At 51.1% G+C, this 13,768-nt stretch overlaps 1 protein-coding gene across 5 annotated transcripts in view; it reads right to left on the bottom strand.

Annotated features, from left to right (window-relative positions):
- The window catches only part of Nav2 (neuron navigator 2), a 382,236-nt gene extending 368,847 nt beyond the window's left edge, over positions 1-13,389 (bottom strand). For all 5 annotated transcript variants that reach the window (XM_013502962.1, XM_005401717.2, XM_005401718.2 and 2 more), the window contains exon 1: positions 13,108-13,389. In XM_013502962.1, coding sequence (XP_013358416.1) covers positions 13,108-13,365 — 258 coding nt within the window. In that variant the 5' untranslated portion in view covers positions 13,366-13,389. The remainder of the gene's footprint in view (positions 1-13,107) is intronic.
- Positions 13,390-13,768: the final 379 nt, after the last annotated feature.

Raw genomic sequence — 13,768 nt, 5'->3', positions numbered from 1 at the left:
CCTGAAACCTTGCACACACCCATATCGTTCACAACGAACATCTAGTTACTACTTGCTGTGTGCCAGACTCTGTCCTGCGTACAGGGGTACAGCGATGACCCGGCTGGGCAAAGCATGGGCTTGTAAGGAGCCGGCAGCCCAGAAAAGGAAGATACACAGTACACAAATACGTAGCATGTCAGGAGAGACCTGCTGCAGGTCTGGTGGAAATAAAGCAAGGGGAGGAGCGATAAAAGGATGGATGCGTGCTGGGCACAGTGGCATATAGAGGGTGCTGAGGCAGGAGGATTGCAAGTCTGAGACCAGCCTGGGCAACTTAGCAGACCCTATCTAAAGGGGAGAGGTAGGATAGAGCTCAGTGCTCCCTTGGTTCAATCATAGTACAAAAAAATAGGTGGATGGATGTCACTATTTTATATAGGATGGCCCAAAAGGCACCTTTGGTTGGGTAATATCTGAGCAGAGGCTGGAGGTGAAGTAGTGAATAGTGTAAAAATCTGGGGTAGACATCCTAAGCAGCAAGAACAGCAAGTGCAAAGGCCCTGAGGCTAGCATCCTTGTCTTTAAAATGAAGAAGCAAGAAAACAGGGGTTTTGTGATTTAATTCTAAGGTCCATGCCTGCAAGTTAAGGGCGAGAATACTTTAGAAGTTAGAGGGAAAAAATTGGTACTATGTGAACAGGGCAGGATGGGGAAACCTAAAGGCCACCATCATAGCCCCCACTTTTTTAGAATGGTCTTTCTGTCTCTCTTTGCGACTGTTTCGAGGAGAAAATTACCAGTTGTTTTTAAGAAACAAAAATAATCCGTCCTGTTAAGGGAGAGATATTTTAAAACCACTGAATGGATTTTTTCCTTCCCTGGTTTTTTATTGATACTTCTCCTCTCCTTCCAGTTCTAAAATAAGTACCCTGTCTGCCCTTAGGCTAATCCAAAGGCAACACACACTGCAGGAAGACAGGGGCCTGGGGACAGCCAAGCAGAGGTCACCTGGAAGCCACCAGACCTGGAGAATGCACCAGGGCAGCTGGGCCAGCCTGGCCTCGCCCATGGCCTGCTTCCTCCGAGTTCAGGTGACGAGATGCTCTTAAAAACAGCAGCGGAATGTGGTGAGAGTCGGTATTCGGGAATGACAAATTTCTGACTGAAGTCCAGTTCTCTGGAATGGAAAACCAGCAGCTTCCTGTTACAAAATGTACCAACAGTTCATGCCTCATACATGGGTGTGGGCAGTTCATATACATCACATCTAAATGTGGCTAAAAATATCACGAAGCTGGCATATTTTTAGCCAGGTAAACAGTTCTGGGGACGAAGGCAAATTTATATTGGGTTCTGCTTTGCGAGCCAGACAAGGAATGATTCCAAATGAGTGAGAAGCGGAGGCCAAAGGGGAAGCCAAGGAGCCCGGCGGGTGGCTGAGGAGCTCGGCCTGGGGTTTAACTGAGCTTCCCCAGGGCAGAGGCAGCACCCTGTAAAGGCAGAGCCCCGGGTCTCTCCAGAAGGCAAGTCTTCGCTGGGGTTTCCTGCAGGAGCCTAGGCAGGTTGTTCACTCTCCCTGTGCGTGTCTGGATTTATGCGTGTCTTCCCCATCACCAACCAGACGTGGGTTTGGCTGGGGGTAGCGCAGAGGGAGGGCGAGGCGATGGGTAGGGATCCAGGCTTCTGGCCTGGCTCCTTCTCTGGGGGATGTGGGAAACGTAGGCACGTTGCTCAGGGTCTCCATGCCTCAGTTTACTTGTAAATTGGAGAATATAACAAAACCCCCTACCCTAGAGAGTATTGTTTTTGTAAGGATTACATGGGAAAATCCATAGAAAGTACTTAGTAAGTACTCAGTAAATAGCAGTGGTCTTACCTACCCCTCTCCAGGCACCTTTACAGACATCAAGTGCTTTCCCATGTGCATAGCCCGCCAAACTCTTCTACTTTCCCTGGGGAAACTGAGGCCAGGCAGGGTTGACTGAGGTTTAGCAACTATGTCCTGAGTGCCCTCAACATTTCAGTCCTCACTGTCGCTGGGGAAGTCCTCACTACCCTGGCAAATGAAAGGGGAGAGAGGGTGGTCAGCCAGGTTTCTCTGACTTCTGGCTTTGGAGCGAGCAGGGTGCTGTCTAAGGGGCCGGCGAGAAAAAGCGTGGACCTGAAGTCCAGGGCCGCCTCTGTGTGGGCTCGGTCACGTGCATACTGGGTTCCTCTGGACCTCGGAGATGAGCTGAGTGAAAGGCACCGGTCTTCTCCAGGGGTGAGGTGTAAAGAGATGAAACCTGGCTCATGGGAGGTGTTCAGTGATGCCGCCTACCAGAGGTCCCGGCTTTCTGATTCCTGGAGCCTAACGCAGAAGCTTCCTCGTATGAAGGAATTAAGAACACTCGCTTTGAGTACTTGGTAGCGGGGGAAAGAATTCAACCTAGAGCTGATTCTAATTCTTTTTCAACCCATCAGGGCCTTCAGAGAACATCAGATGTTTGAATGAGGTGGAAAAGATTTCAGCCTGGGCTCCAGTTTCTCCTCAGGGCTGGGGGTTCGGGGGTTCATGATTATGCCCCATCCTGGGCCTGGTGCCCCATCCGCGCACTGGAGCTGAGGGAACAGATGGCCTCAGAGGCACCCCTGGCTTGGGTACCCCGATCCTAGTCCTTTGAGGCACAGATCCTGAAGCAGACATCCCAAGTAAGCCTGCCCATTCCAAATCCGGGTTTGTCACCTAAGTGTTTTTTTGTTTCCCCTCCAGAGCTTGCCTTCCTTGGTCCATAGACAGTTAAGGACCAAAGGTCACACACTAGAAGGTCTGGGGACACTCGCAGCCCACGCGTTTGGATGTAAACATGCGTCACTCCAGCTCTGAAAAGAATCGAAGCAAATCAGCATGAAATGGGGGCTGTGTGCCGGCGGCAGCAGAGCGACATATGGCAGGAGGACTGGAAAGAGGTCCTGGCAGCTGTGTGGCACACAGACCTGCAGGGCAGGCGGTACAGGGGTCACCTGGGGGACAGCAGCCCCAGCAGGGGAGAGGACGGCACCCAGATAGCAGCAGGATGTGGCCACAAGCCAAAGGAGACAGCTCACCCTGCACACAAGGAGCCTCTGGTGACAGGCAGGGTGGGATCTGATAAAAGCAAAGAGTGAGCAGGGCCAAGGCCCCGAAAATGAGGAGCAGGCTCGACAGAGAGCAGGGCTGGAGGTGCTTAAAAGCATAGATCTAGAGTCAGAAAGATCTGGATTCAAATGCTGTCACTGTCCTCAACACGTTGTGTGATCCAGACAAGCCCCAGAACCCCACATCTTATTGGTAAGGCGGGACCACTAACCTTGCCTCTGAAGGTCAGTATGAAGATTACATGTGATTATATACATGCTTTGGCTTGGACATGGCTTAGTGCCCACGGGGCTTCTTGTGTCAGACGCCTGGTCCCCAACTGGTGCGAATGGGGGCTCTAAGGGGTGAGCCCTTGCTGGAGGCCCTTAGGTCCTGAAGGTGTGGCCTCAGAAGGGGTGCTGGTCGCTCCAGAGAGCAAGATGTTGTAAAAGCCGGAGCCAGGCCCTGGAGTCTTGCTCTGGGATTTGGGAGCAAGACTTGCGAATGTGATCACTTGCTCCTGCACATGTTCCCACCACTGTCACCTGCCACGAGGTGACACGGCCACGGTGGGGTCCTTGAGGAGCCAGTGCCATGCTGTTTGGCTTTTTTAGCTTCTAAAACTGAGCTCAATAAATCTCCTTACTTCATAAGTAGCCTGATTTGGGTATTTCATGATAGGAATGCAAAATGGAAATGGCACATAAACGATGGTTGTGATCATTATTCCTGGAAGCTTTGTCTTTTCTTACGATTTCCTAAACCTTTCCCTTTTTCTAAGCAAGCACAGAACCCGTGTCAGGTCCTCCTTCCAAGGTGGGGCTGGAGGAATCTGCCCAAGCTCCTCCAGGCTACTGTCCTCCACCATCACGTGCTGGCAGCCCGATCCCCTGCAGCGACCAAACGGTTCGGACATATAGCCAGGCTTGGGGAAGGGAGCTGCCTCCCGCCTCCACCCAGCCAGGTAGTGGGTGTCCCTAAGACCTGGTGCTGGAGAGCTCACACCGTGGCCTCCATCAGCATGCAGGTTGCCCACTCTGTCACTGCTGTTTGCAACCTTCTCAGTTCACATCCCCACAGGGAGAGTTACAGGATCCACACAGGTCAGCCATAGCTTTATGAATACAGCTTGTGTTAGTGAGCTCCATCACTATAACAGAGTACACTTGAGATAACCAATTTATAAAGACAGAAGGTTTGTTGTGCCTCCCAGTTTTGAAGGTTCTTATCCATGAAGGGTTGGCCTCGGTGCTTTCAGAGCTGCGGTGGTGCATCATAGTGGTGTGTGTGGTAGAACAAAACTATTCACCGCATGGGCAGGACATAAAAAGGGGAAGAAGAAGGAGTCAGGACTCCACTGCGCCCTTCAAGGACACACCCTCAGGGACTCAAAGACCTCACGCTGGGTCCCGCCTCTAAGGTTGCAGCGGCTCCCAACAGCACCTTGCTGGGGGCCACATCTTTAATACGTGGTCCTCTGGGCCCAGATTATAGCACAGTTCATGCTCAATCTCCAGTTCCGTACTCTGTTTTCCAAGTCTTTCTTTTCTCTCCCCCTCTACTCCTCTTCCCTTCTGCAAGCATTAACTAAGAATTCTACCCTGTGCAGACCTGTGTCGGCAGAGAGCGAGAGAGACACATCCCTGACCTGCCGGAAGTCCTGGTTCAACCACCTAAGCTATCACAGTCCAGGATGGGGAGCCACAGGACACACTATAGCCAGATCCCAGAGACGGCCAAAGGCTTCCTGGAGACAGTGACATTAAGCCTGACTTTGAGTAGGTAAAGGGTAGGAGGATTTAACCAGGGAAGAGACCAAAGAAGAGAGCAGAGGAAAAAGGCTGAAGCAGAGGAAAGCTCCCCGCCACTCATATTGCCTACCCTCCCAGGACCCGGCCTCGTACGGCTCTTCGGGCGTTTCTTTTATACTTGGAAAAATCTTAGACTTTTATAAAAGATTACCAACTGATACTGGATCTTGCGATTACCCAGAATGTCTGTGATCATTCTCATGAAAAAGCAAGGAATGAAGCCAAGGTGTTCACAGCATACCAGAAAGGAAAGAAAGTGGAAACCTACTGAAACAGACCTGGCCAGGCTACTGTGAGGCCACACACACACACACACACACACACACACACACACACACTATCTCCTTTATGTCCCCATGGGTACACCGTACCTATCCTGTCAAGGGCTTTGGTAAGAATTACCACTCAGCCAGGCTTTGTTTTGTTTCCCATCTTATTTTGAAAATTTCTAAGACTCAGAAAAATCAAAAGATTGCACATGTGTATTTTCCCCTAGATTCACCAGCTGTTAACATTTCATGGTGTTTGATTTCTCTTTAGCTCTGCAGGTAGTCTCGCCTTATTTTCCCCTAAACTGTCTGGAATTAGTTACCGACATCAAGGCACTTCACTTCTAAATATTCCCGCATGAATCTCTCCAAAAAAGGAGCTATTTTTTTTTTTTTTTACATAATCTTAATGTCAATAACACTGCTTAAGCTAGGCTATGTAATATGCAACACTCCACATGCAGAAGTCTGTAATAATCTCCAAAATGGCCTCCGTAACACTTTTACTTTTGCTCATCCAGGATGTAACATGTTCATGGGACTCTGACTAGGTGTGCTGGTCATAGCTCTTTGGTCTCTTTTCCAGAAGAATCCTTTACCTGTCTTTTAGGTTGTGTGAGTGTGTGTTTCATGACAGTGACAGTTTTGAATATCCCAGGCCGACAGTCTGAAGAATGATCCACCATCAGAACTTACACACTGATTGTTTCCACACACAAACAAATGATTGAGTCAAATCCCCCATTTTTCCCTTCCTCAGTCAAGAACCACCCATACCAATTACACTCAGTGATAACCCTCAATGGGCCTCGCAGCCTCAGAAGACTTGGACTTTTATAGGTCCCAGAAGGATTTAACTATTATTAAGCAACTACCCAATATTATTACTATTGAAATAATATTTTCAACATGTCCAAGCTCTGGGGGAGTTTAGAAACAGTCAAATGGCGTAAGAAACCAAAAGAAATTTTAATGAAATTTACTTTGATTCAGTATCAACAATGCATTTCCAGGTATTTTTTTCAAAATGCTTTCAAACAGACAGGGACTCCAAGGCTGGGCATCCTCCTTCCGAGCTGTGCTGCTTAAAACAGTCCCTTAATCTCTCTGAGCCTTATTATCCTAGAGAGCATTTGAAGAGTAAAATGCTTAAGCCAGGGCCTTGTCCATAATAATTGCCTCTATTCATCTTCACATTAATTTTCCAAAGAAGATAAAGCAGGTACCATCATCTCCATTTTAAAAGTGAAGTAACTGAAGCTGAGAAATACAGTGTGATTTGTTTAAGGTCATACAGCAAAGAGTCAAAAGAGATCAAACTAGAAACAAAGTTTCTGACTCCTGGAGCAGTCATTTCTAGTTTTTTTATAGGTAGTAGCATCTACTGCATGGGACACTGTGCAGATTAAGTGAAATGACATGGGTCTGGTGCTATGCATTATATTACTGTGTTCAATCAGTGTCAATGACTATTATTATAATTATATTTATGCTGTCACACTACTATGAGTAATTGATTTTGTTCAAGGGCCAAAAAAGTAGCCTCATAATTATCTTGACCAAGCCTCCATTTCTACTCTATCTTCTCTCCCAATAAGGTAGGGTAGGGAGGGGTGAAACAGTCCCAAACTCACTGGTAATATTAAGGTTTCACATGGAAAGAGAAGCTGTGGGGTCATTGTTTGCAAAAACAAGGGAGGGTCTGTTTTCCTTGAGAAAGGGGCCCTGAGTCATGAGTCATTCAGAAGGTTCTGTGTGGGTGTCTTGGGGTTCCTGTGAAAACCTTTGAGTCACTCACTATTGTCGGGCACAGAGACTGAAGCACAAAAGCCTGACCAGGTTTTGTTCCCATAATCACATGGGTCCATTCTACCCAAGACATTCTAGGAACACATTGTCCATTTCCTTGACCAATGTGATCACAAGACAGAGTAGCCATTGAAAATGGCCCTGTGGCTATTGGTAGAACACCACTGGGCAGCTGGCCAGGCCTTGGGGCACCTGAATGTCCAAACTGGTCACAAGGTCCAGCCCCCATTACAAGCACAGCCTCTGTGAGGGAAAACAGCGTTCCTTCTGCCCTGAGAACAGCAAGAAACCATTATAAAGCGCTAGCAGCGGGGCTGTTCCATTTTTGGTCTTACGTTGGGCTGAGCCATTGGATTGGTTAGCTGCACTCAACCAAACCAGCTCAGGTGAGCGTACAGAGGAGGCCTCCCACACGTTTGGTTGATGGCAGATCTTTCAGCTTGGTTAGTGTTAGAGAGGTAGTCTAACTGGAACCAAAATGCAGAGATTTCAGCGAGCAACTCTGGATATGACTTCTTTGGATGACATTGTTCTTAATTTACTCTTGTCCCCATTCATTTTACCATAGCCCTGCTATACTCCCGTCTTTCATGGAGCGAGCCATCTGTCCCTCCATGCAAGCAGCCATGCACTTGGGAGGCTGCGAGGTAGGATGGAAAGAACGTGGGCTTGGAATGAGGCACCATGTGCCAAGCTTGGCTCTGACCTTGGGTAATAAAAATAGGCAATAGCACATATTCCTTGCTTTGTATGGGCCAGATACCAGGCTCAGCAACCTACCTGTAATATCTCACTGCATCTTCAGAGCCAATCTAGAAATGTCAGGATTTCTGTGTCACTTGTGAAAAACCTGAGGTTTAGAGATAAGAATTTACCCAAAGCCTGGATTCGAATGCAGATCTGTCTCTCAGGAAAGCCTAATTCACTGCATAGATCTGCCTCCAAGTGATAATTTCCTTTGGCTTCAGTCTCCTCACATAAAATGCGTCAACCATTCTGCATCTTACCCCATTTCCTGTGTCTTAAACAATAAACATATAAAGAGCACTGCAGATGACCTGGCACATAGCAGATGCTTCGTAAATGTTCTCTTCCCTGCCTCTGAGGCTGATTCTAAAAAATAAGAATTTCTGACCACAAGCCAACATCTTGCTGGGTGGTTTGGCTTCCCCAGACTGACTTCGGGGGATTCACTGAGGGTTAGTGGAAACACCTCTCTTCAGGGCTACAACCTCCCTGTCTTGCAAGTAAATAAAGTGGACACAGAGATGTGGTGCTTTCAGTCTTGGTTACGGAGAGAGAGAGTGTGAGAAGTGGAAGGCAGACGCAGCTATTCTGAAAGTTAGAATTTGGGCTGTAGCTCGTCCAGCCTCGCCTTTGATGTGTGCATGTGCTTACATGTGCTCAATATTTTAAACTGTTCCATGTGTATATGTTTGTGTATGCGTGTAGAAATGTGTATACACACATACCCAGAAGTAGATGTATTTTTATGCCGACATATACACACATAATGACACTCTGCATACGCCACCAGTACCACCCTTAAAGTGTCTTCAGAAAATTAACCCATGGCATAAGCAATAACATGTGAACCATAAACATTCTGGCATGTTGGCAGATAACCACACTGCACATGCCCCTCCAAGAACGGAGGAAGAGAAAAAGGCAAAAACATAATAGCAGAAAAATCCACTAATGAAATCCATAGTCAACTTCGAAGGTGGAGCAAGGGTTCTAATCAAAACACAATGGGGCAAAGTTGCAACAGGTTGTAGGCTTGCACTCTCCTCCCCGGGGCCTCACCCGTGCCCGCTTTTTAAACATCTAAAACACTGACAGACACACACAGAGCATTTCATTTTAATTACTTTTTTAAAGCAAAAACTTGCAAGCTGAACACTAGCTCCTCCAAACAGGAAATATCAAAGGATTACATGTCTAATTTTCTCCCCTGCAACTGCTTCTTAAAAATAGGCCCAGCTCTCTCCTCAAATAGCTCAGGAGTGTTCCTTATCTGAAGACCGGCCAGAGGAGGGTTCTAAATGATCACGCAGCGCTTCTCCACACAGTTTTTGCCTGTGGCCATGATTTACACACACGGAACAGAGCAGATGCTGTGCATGTTGGGTGTTGGGGAAGGCCGGCACCTCAGCATCAGGAAGTGGATTCAGGAGAAACGTGTGGCTGCAGGTCACAGTTTCCTCTGCTGGAAGCTGAGAAACAGCTGCAGGTTTGCGGGGGCCTCCAAAGGAGGGGACTGAAGGGTTGGCACTGGGGCTGCACCTAGCAGTTCTTTGCTGGCTAAGTGTGGTCTTTCCACACTTGATGGAGAAGGGGAACAGGCTTGGGGGGAAATGGAAAGAAGTCAGGGCACTAAGGAGAGCTGCTGGCTAAGAAACAAGGTGTGAGAACCCTTTCCTGTCCTCTGTAATGACTAAGTCCAGTATTCCGAACTCCAAGCCCGTAGCGATGGCCACCATTGTTACTTAAGGGCCTCTCAGGAGCCAGGTCCTTACCGAGCACCCACTCCCAGCTCAGCAGCCTGTACATCCAGAATCCCCCTCCACCACCAGGAAGCCAGTACATCCTCCCTTTCAACTGCCTACCTTTCAAAGCCTTTGGCCTTTCCCTTCCTCCTCTCTCAATAGAGAGATGCCAGATCAGGAGCAATGACCTACCGCATGAAGTGACACCTACTCTTGCTGGGCACCACAGCAGGACCCTGCTCATAAGCTTCTCCTCCTCCGCCAGCCACTCCCGCCCACCTCCAGAGCCCCGCCTCCTCTAAGAGGCCCTTCTCTTCCTTCCAGCACCTTGGGTCCCCCACCCCAAGGATACCCCTTAGCCCTCTCTGTGTTGTTCCCTGCTGGGCTCATCATAAATTACACCTCCCCACCAGACTGCGACATCCCCAAAGTCTAGGCTATCTCCTATTTGTCCTACAGATCTGCAGGAGTATTACGGAGGGAGGCTTGGTCAAGCCTGGCAGACCCCAGGCTTGGCGCTGATTGGGCTGGGCTCCCTACTCTGCTACTTGGGACGACCTGGAGAAAGTTGCTATACTTTGCTTCCTTCACTCCTTGAACTCAGTAGTTACAGCTGTGTTCCTGTACGTCAAGGCCCACAGGTTATCGGGCAGTCTCTGTGCTATCTCTGTACAGCATCGTGGCCAAGGGGGTGGAGTCCACCCCCTTGGGGCTGTCTGAGCCCTAATTCTACTAATGCTACCTCTGCTGCTCACAAGTTACTACACCTGTCTGCTGAGATTTCCTCGTGGGTGAAAAGGGGCTAATCACACTTATCTCATTCAACTGTTGTCAGAGCAAGTAACTTTATGTAAAGCACTTAGAACAATTCCTGGCACATAGCAAACGCCATGTGAGAAGTTGCCGTGATTGTTATTGTGTGGTTACTGTCATCGACAATGGGCGTGTTGCACCTAGGCTGCAGGTTCCCCTGAAGATGAATGAGATCATGCATAAAAAGCCTGGTGCATCAGGCTCTGAGCCAGTAAGTAGTTGTTCCTCTCCCTCATGACCCCACTGCACATGTATTGTAAGAGTCATGAGACACAGACTCTGAAATCCCTGAGAAATAGATGGATACCTTCTCATGGACTTGAGAGAACTGGCCATGTCTTTTCTCATTTAGAAGCTGTGAAAACTAACTTCAACATGCTCTGTCTCTTGTGTTAGCAATGTAAAGAGCTAATTTGATTACATATTCCTTATTGCTTCACACTGCTCTAAATACATTTTATTTTTAATGTTCACAAATATTCTTGCCGTTGTTTGTGCCCATTTTCAGAGATGGGAACACTGAGGCCCAAAGAGGTTAATGGACTAGGTCATGCAGCCAGGAACACAAGAGACACAGGGCACTTCTGATACCTACAGGACTTTAAAACCTGTGGCCATGGCCACTGCACAACCCAGCCCCTTGCCAAAAACTCCCTGAATTAAGGCCCTACGATCGACTTGCCACTGAACATCTTCTAAGGATAAACACTGGGTTCTGGGCCAAGGAACCACCAGAGGGCAAGTCAGCCAGTGTCCTAAAGCCATAGCAAGAGACTTTCCTGGAAGGTGAATGACTACCACATCACTCAGGGACACTGTCCAAAGAAGGCAAAAGACTTTTTGCCAAAGTCACTTTGATGTCCAAGCGAGGCTTCGAGAACAAGGCTCTGCCACCTGTCATAGAGAAGAGCCCCCAGCAGCCCCAGGCCCGGACAAGGACAGGGCAAGCAGTATACCCAGCAGAGTCCACTGGACAGCAGCCACCTGCGCCACGCTGTGGTCAGCGCACAGGGCCCACTGAGGGCAAGAGAGAAGAGGAGGGCAGGCGGGACGTGGGCCAGTGGCCAAGGGAAGCAAAGTCCCCAGAGCACAGGAGTGGGTCCCTCGGGGAGAAGCTGGAGCGCATTTTTCAGGGTACAGGGTGATGAATCACCTTCCCCAAGCCTGCCCACTGCCAGCCCTCCGACAGTGCTAAATGGAGCAGCAGACGGCAAACGCACAGCAGCAGCCCAGCCATGAACAATCGCAGCATCTCTTTCCTTCCCTCTCATTCCTCGGGTCCTCCTCACCAGGCTCCTGGGTGTGTGTCACACTCTGACTCACTGTCCTGGCCCACACACACCACCCACACCTCACGAGCCCCAGTCCACCGGCCAAGGGGAAACCCTCTCAGGGGCATCGTGGTGCCCATCCGCGTTTCAGAGCCCCCTGGACAAAAGCTGGGATCAGCCACGGAAAAGGAATAGGGCTCCCAACTGTAGCAGAGACAGCGCAGGAGCGCCCAGGAAATCTTGCCTTCCTCCCACACGCCATCACTCAAAGCTGTCAGCTTCCAAAAATGTTTAGCCAAGTGCAGCAGCAAGGGGCATGCTTATCAGCCTGGAGCGGGGCTTCATCTGCTCGGAGGGTCTTCTCTGGCCCTGAGTTCCAAAAGTCTGCTTACAATTAGCTTTCCGCTCCGCTTCCCGCGTTCGAAAGGCTGGGAATGTGTTGAGCACTCGCCTCTGATCAGAGAAAGCGCCAGAGAAGGTGGGGACAGCATCAGCAGAGCAGTGTGTGCCAAAAAGGTCAGCTGGTCTGTTGCCACTACCCCACACCGGCCCCAAACTGCCTCCCCTCTCCGGCTTCCCGCCTCTCCTGACCGGTACACTCACATCCGTCAGGTCCGCCTGTCCCCAAAAGTCCCTGCTGACTGGCTGCCAAGAAAATACAGCGTGCCCCTGCTCCTTCCTACCAGAAGAGGGGGGAACTGCGGCAGAGAGGGCAGGAGGCCAAGAGAACCTGATTGGCCCTTGCGGATTTCCTTAAAAGAGATTGCCTAGCCCGGTCCTGTCACCCAGCCGAAATGAGTGATGCAGGCTCTGTCGGGAAAGGTGGAAGTCGCCCTTTCTCTTCCAGCAGCTCTCCCACCCCACCCCTGCTCACATCCCCACCGCCCCCGTCCACCCGAGCTCACACCGGGCTCTACTTCCCGGGAAGGAGGGGCTTAGCCTGGGGCCGCCATTGCGACGGCCACCCCCACTCTGCCCAGCCGCCGCAGTCGCTGCACCTTGCCGGATCCCGCTCCTCTAACCGCAGGGTAGGGCAGGCCATCTTTATGCTAAGAGGAGAGCAGGTTCACTGTCACCACCGCCACCACCACCACCGCCGCCCCCTCCCCCCGCATCCTCCAGCCGGGCCGGGAGGTGTCGAACCCAATGAGGAGTCAAACCATTCCTTGGCAAGGACTGAACCTGTGCGCAACCCGCAGGCGACACACACACACGGTGGTGGCAGCAGACACAGCCTTTCTGGGGCCAAGCCCTCCACGGGCAGAACCTGGCGTTTTCAGGGCTGCACACACCGTTTTGAGATCACTCGGGCGGTGCGCCCCCTCCCACTCCACGCGGCGCTGCAGCCGAGCCCGCACCCGGGGTCTCCCGGAGCGCTGTAGGCAGCCTGGGCGCCCGGACCACACCCACTGCCTGCCCACCCTCCTCGCGCAGCACCAACCTGCCAGCCTAGGGGGAAGTGTTGCCCTCCCTGCCCACATGGAAGCCACTTCCCGCATCTAGCCGTGCCCTCCCCCTAGAGAGCAAATGTTCACCCCACGTTGCCCAGCGCACAACACCTCTCACCTGGGTATCGAACCCGTTTTCCACTGAGCCGCTCTTCCGTAGCGGGAGCACCTCCCCCGCCGGCTCCTGCAGCCCCTGCGATTTCAGGGGGATCTGGCTAGGGTAGGTGGTCTTGCTCACCTCCACCTTGCTCCCCAATTTAAGGTAGCAGGGTTGGGGGCCAGCCCGGGCCGGTGGCACGTGGAGGATGGGCGCGGCGCTGTGCACGGGTTTGGGCAGTCCCGATTTCATCTTGGAGGCTACCAGGATGGCCGGCATCTTCTCCCGGGGCTTCGGCTTTCCCAGCACGTCCCTGGCAGCAGCGGCGGGGGCAACCGCTAAAGGCAGCGCGGGCAGCAGAGCAGGCGCCGGGCCTCGGCCCGCAAGGCGCCCACCACTGGGGGAGGAAAAAGAGAACACCGAGGCGGGGAGGTCGGAGCGATCGGGCGTGCGGGGATGCGCGGGGGACCGGGCACTGCGCTCGACGGGTCCCACCTGGACGGATGCTGCAGCCGGCTCTCCGGGGCGGCCTGCTCAGGAGCTCTGCGCGTTCAGGGAGCACTGCCTCTGGTACTTTTCCTCCTGGGGAGCCGAGGTTCGGATGCCCATAGTACTATAACTTGTCACTGCATCTCCGAAGTGAGGAGGCGGGCTTGGAACAGGCAGAGGCGCAGGGACGCGC

The sequence above is a fragment of the Chinchilla lanigera genome, unplaced genomic scaffold, assembly GCF_000276665.1.
Source record: "Chinchilla lanigera isolate Chin_1 unplaced genomic scaffold, ChiLan1.0 scaffold00075, whole genome shotgun sequence".
In the NCBI taxonomy this organism is placed as follows: domain Eukaryota; kingdom Metazoa; phylum Chordata; class Mammalia; order Rodentia; family Chinchillidae; genus Chinchilla; species Chinchilla lanigera.
This window is presented reverse-complemented; position numbering and strand designations above follow the sequence as displayed.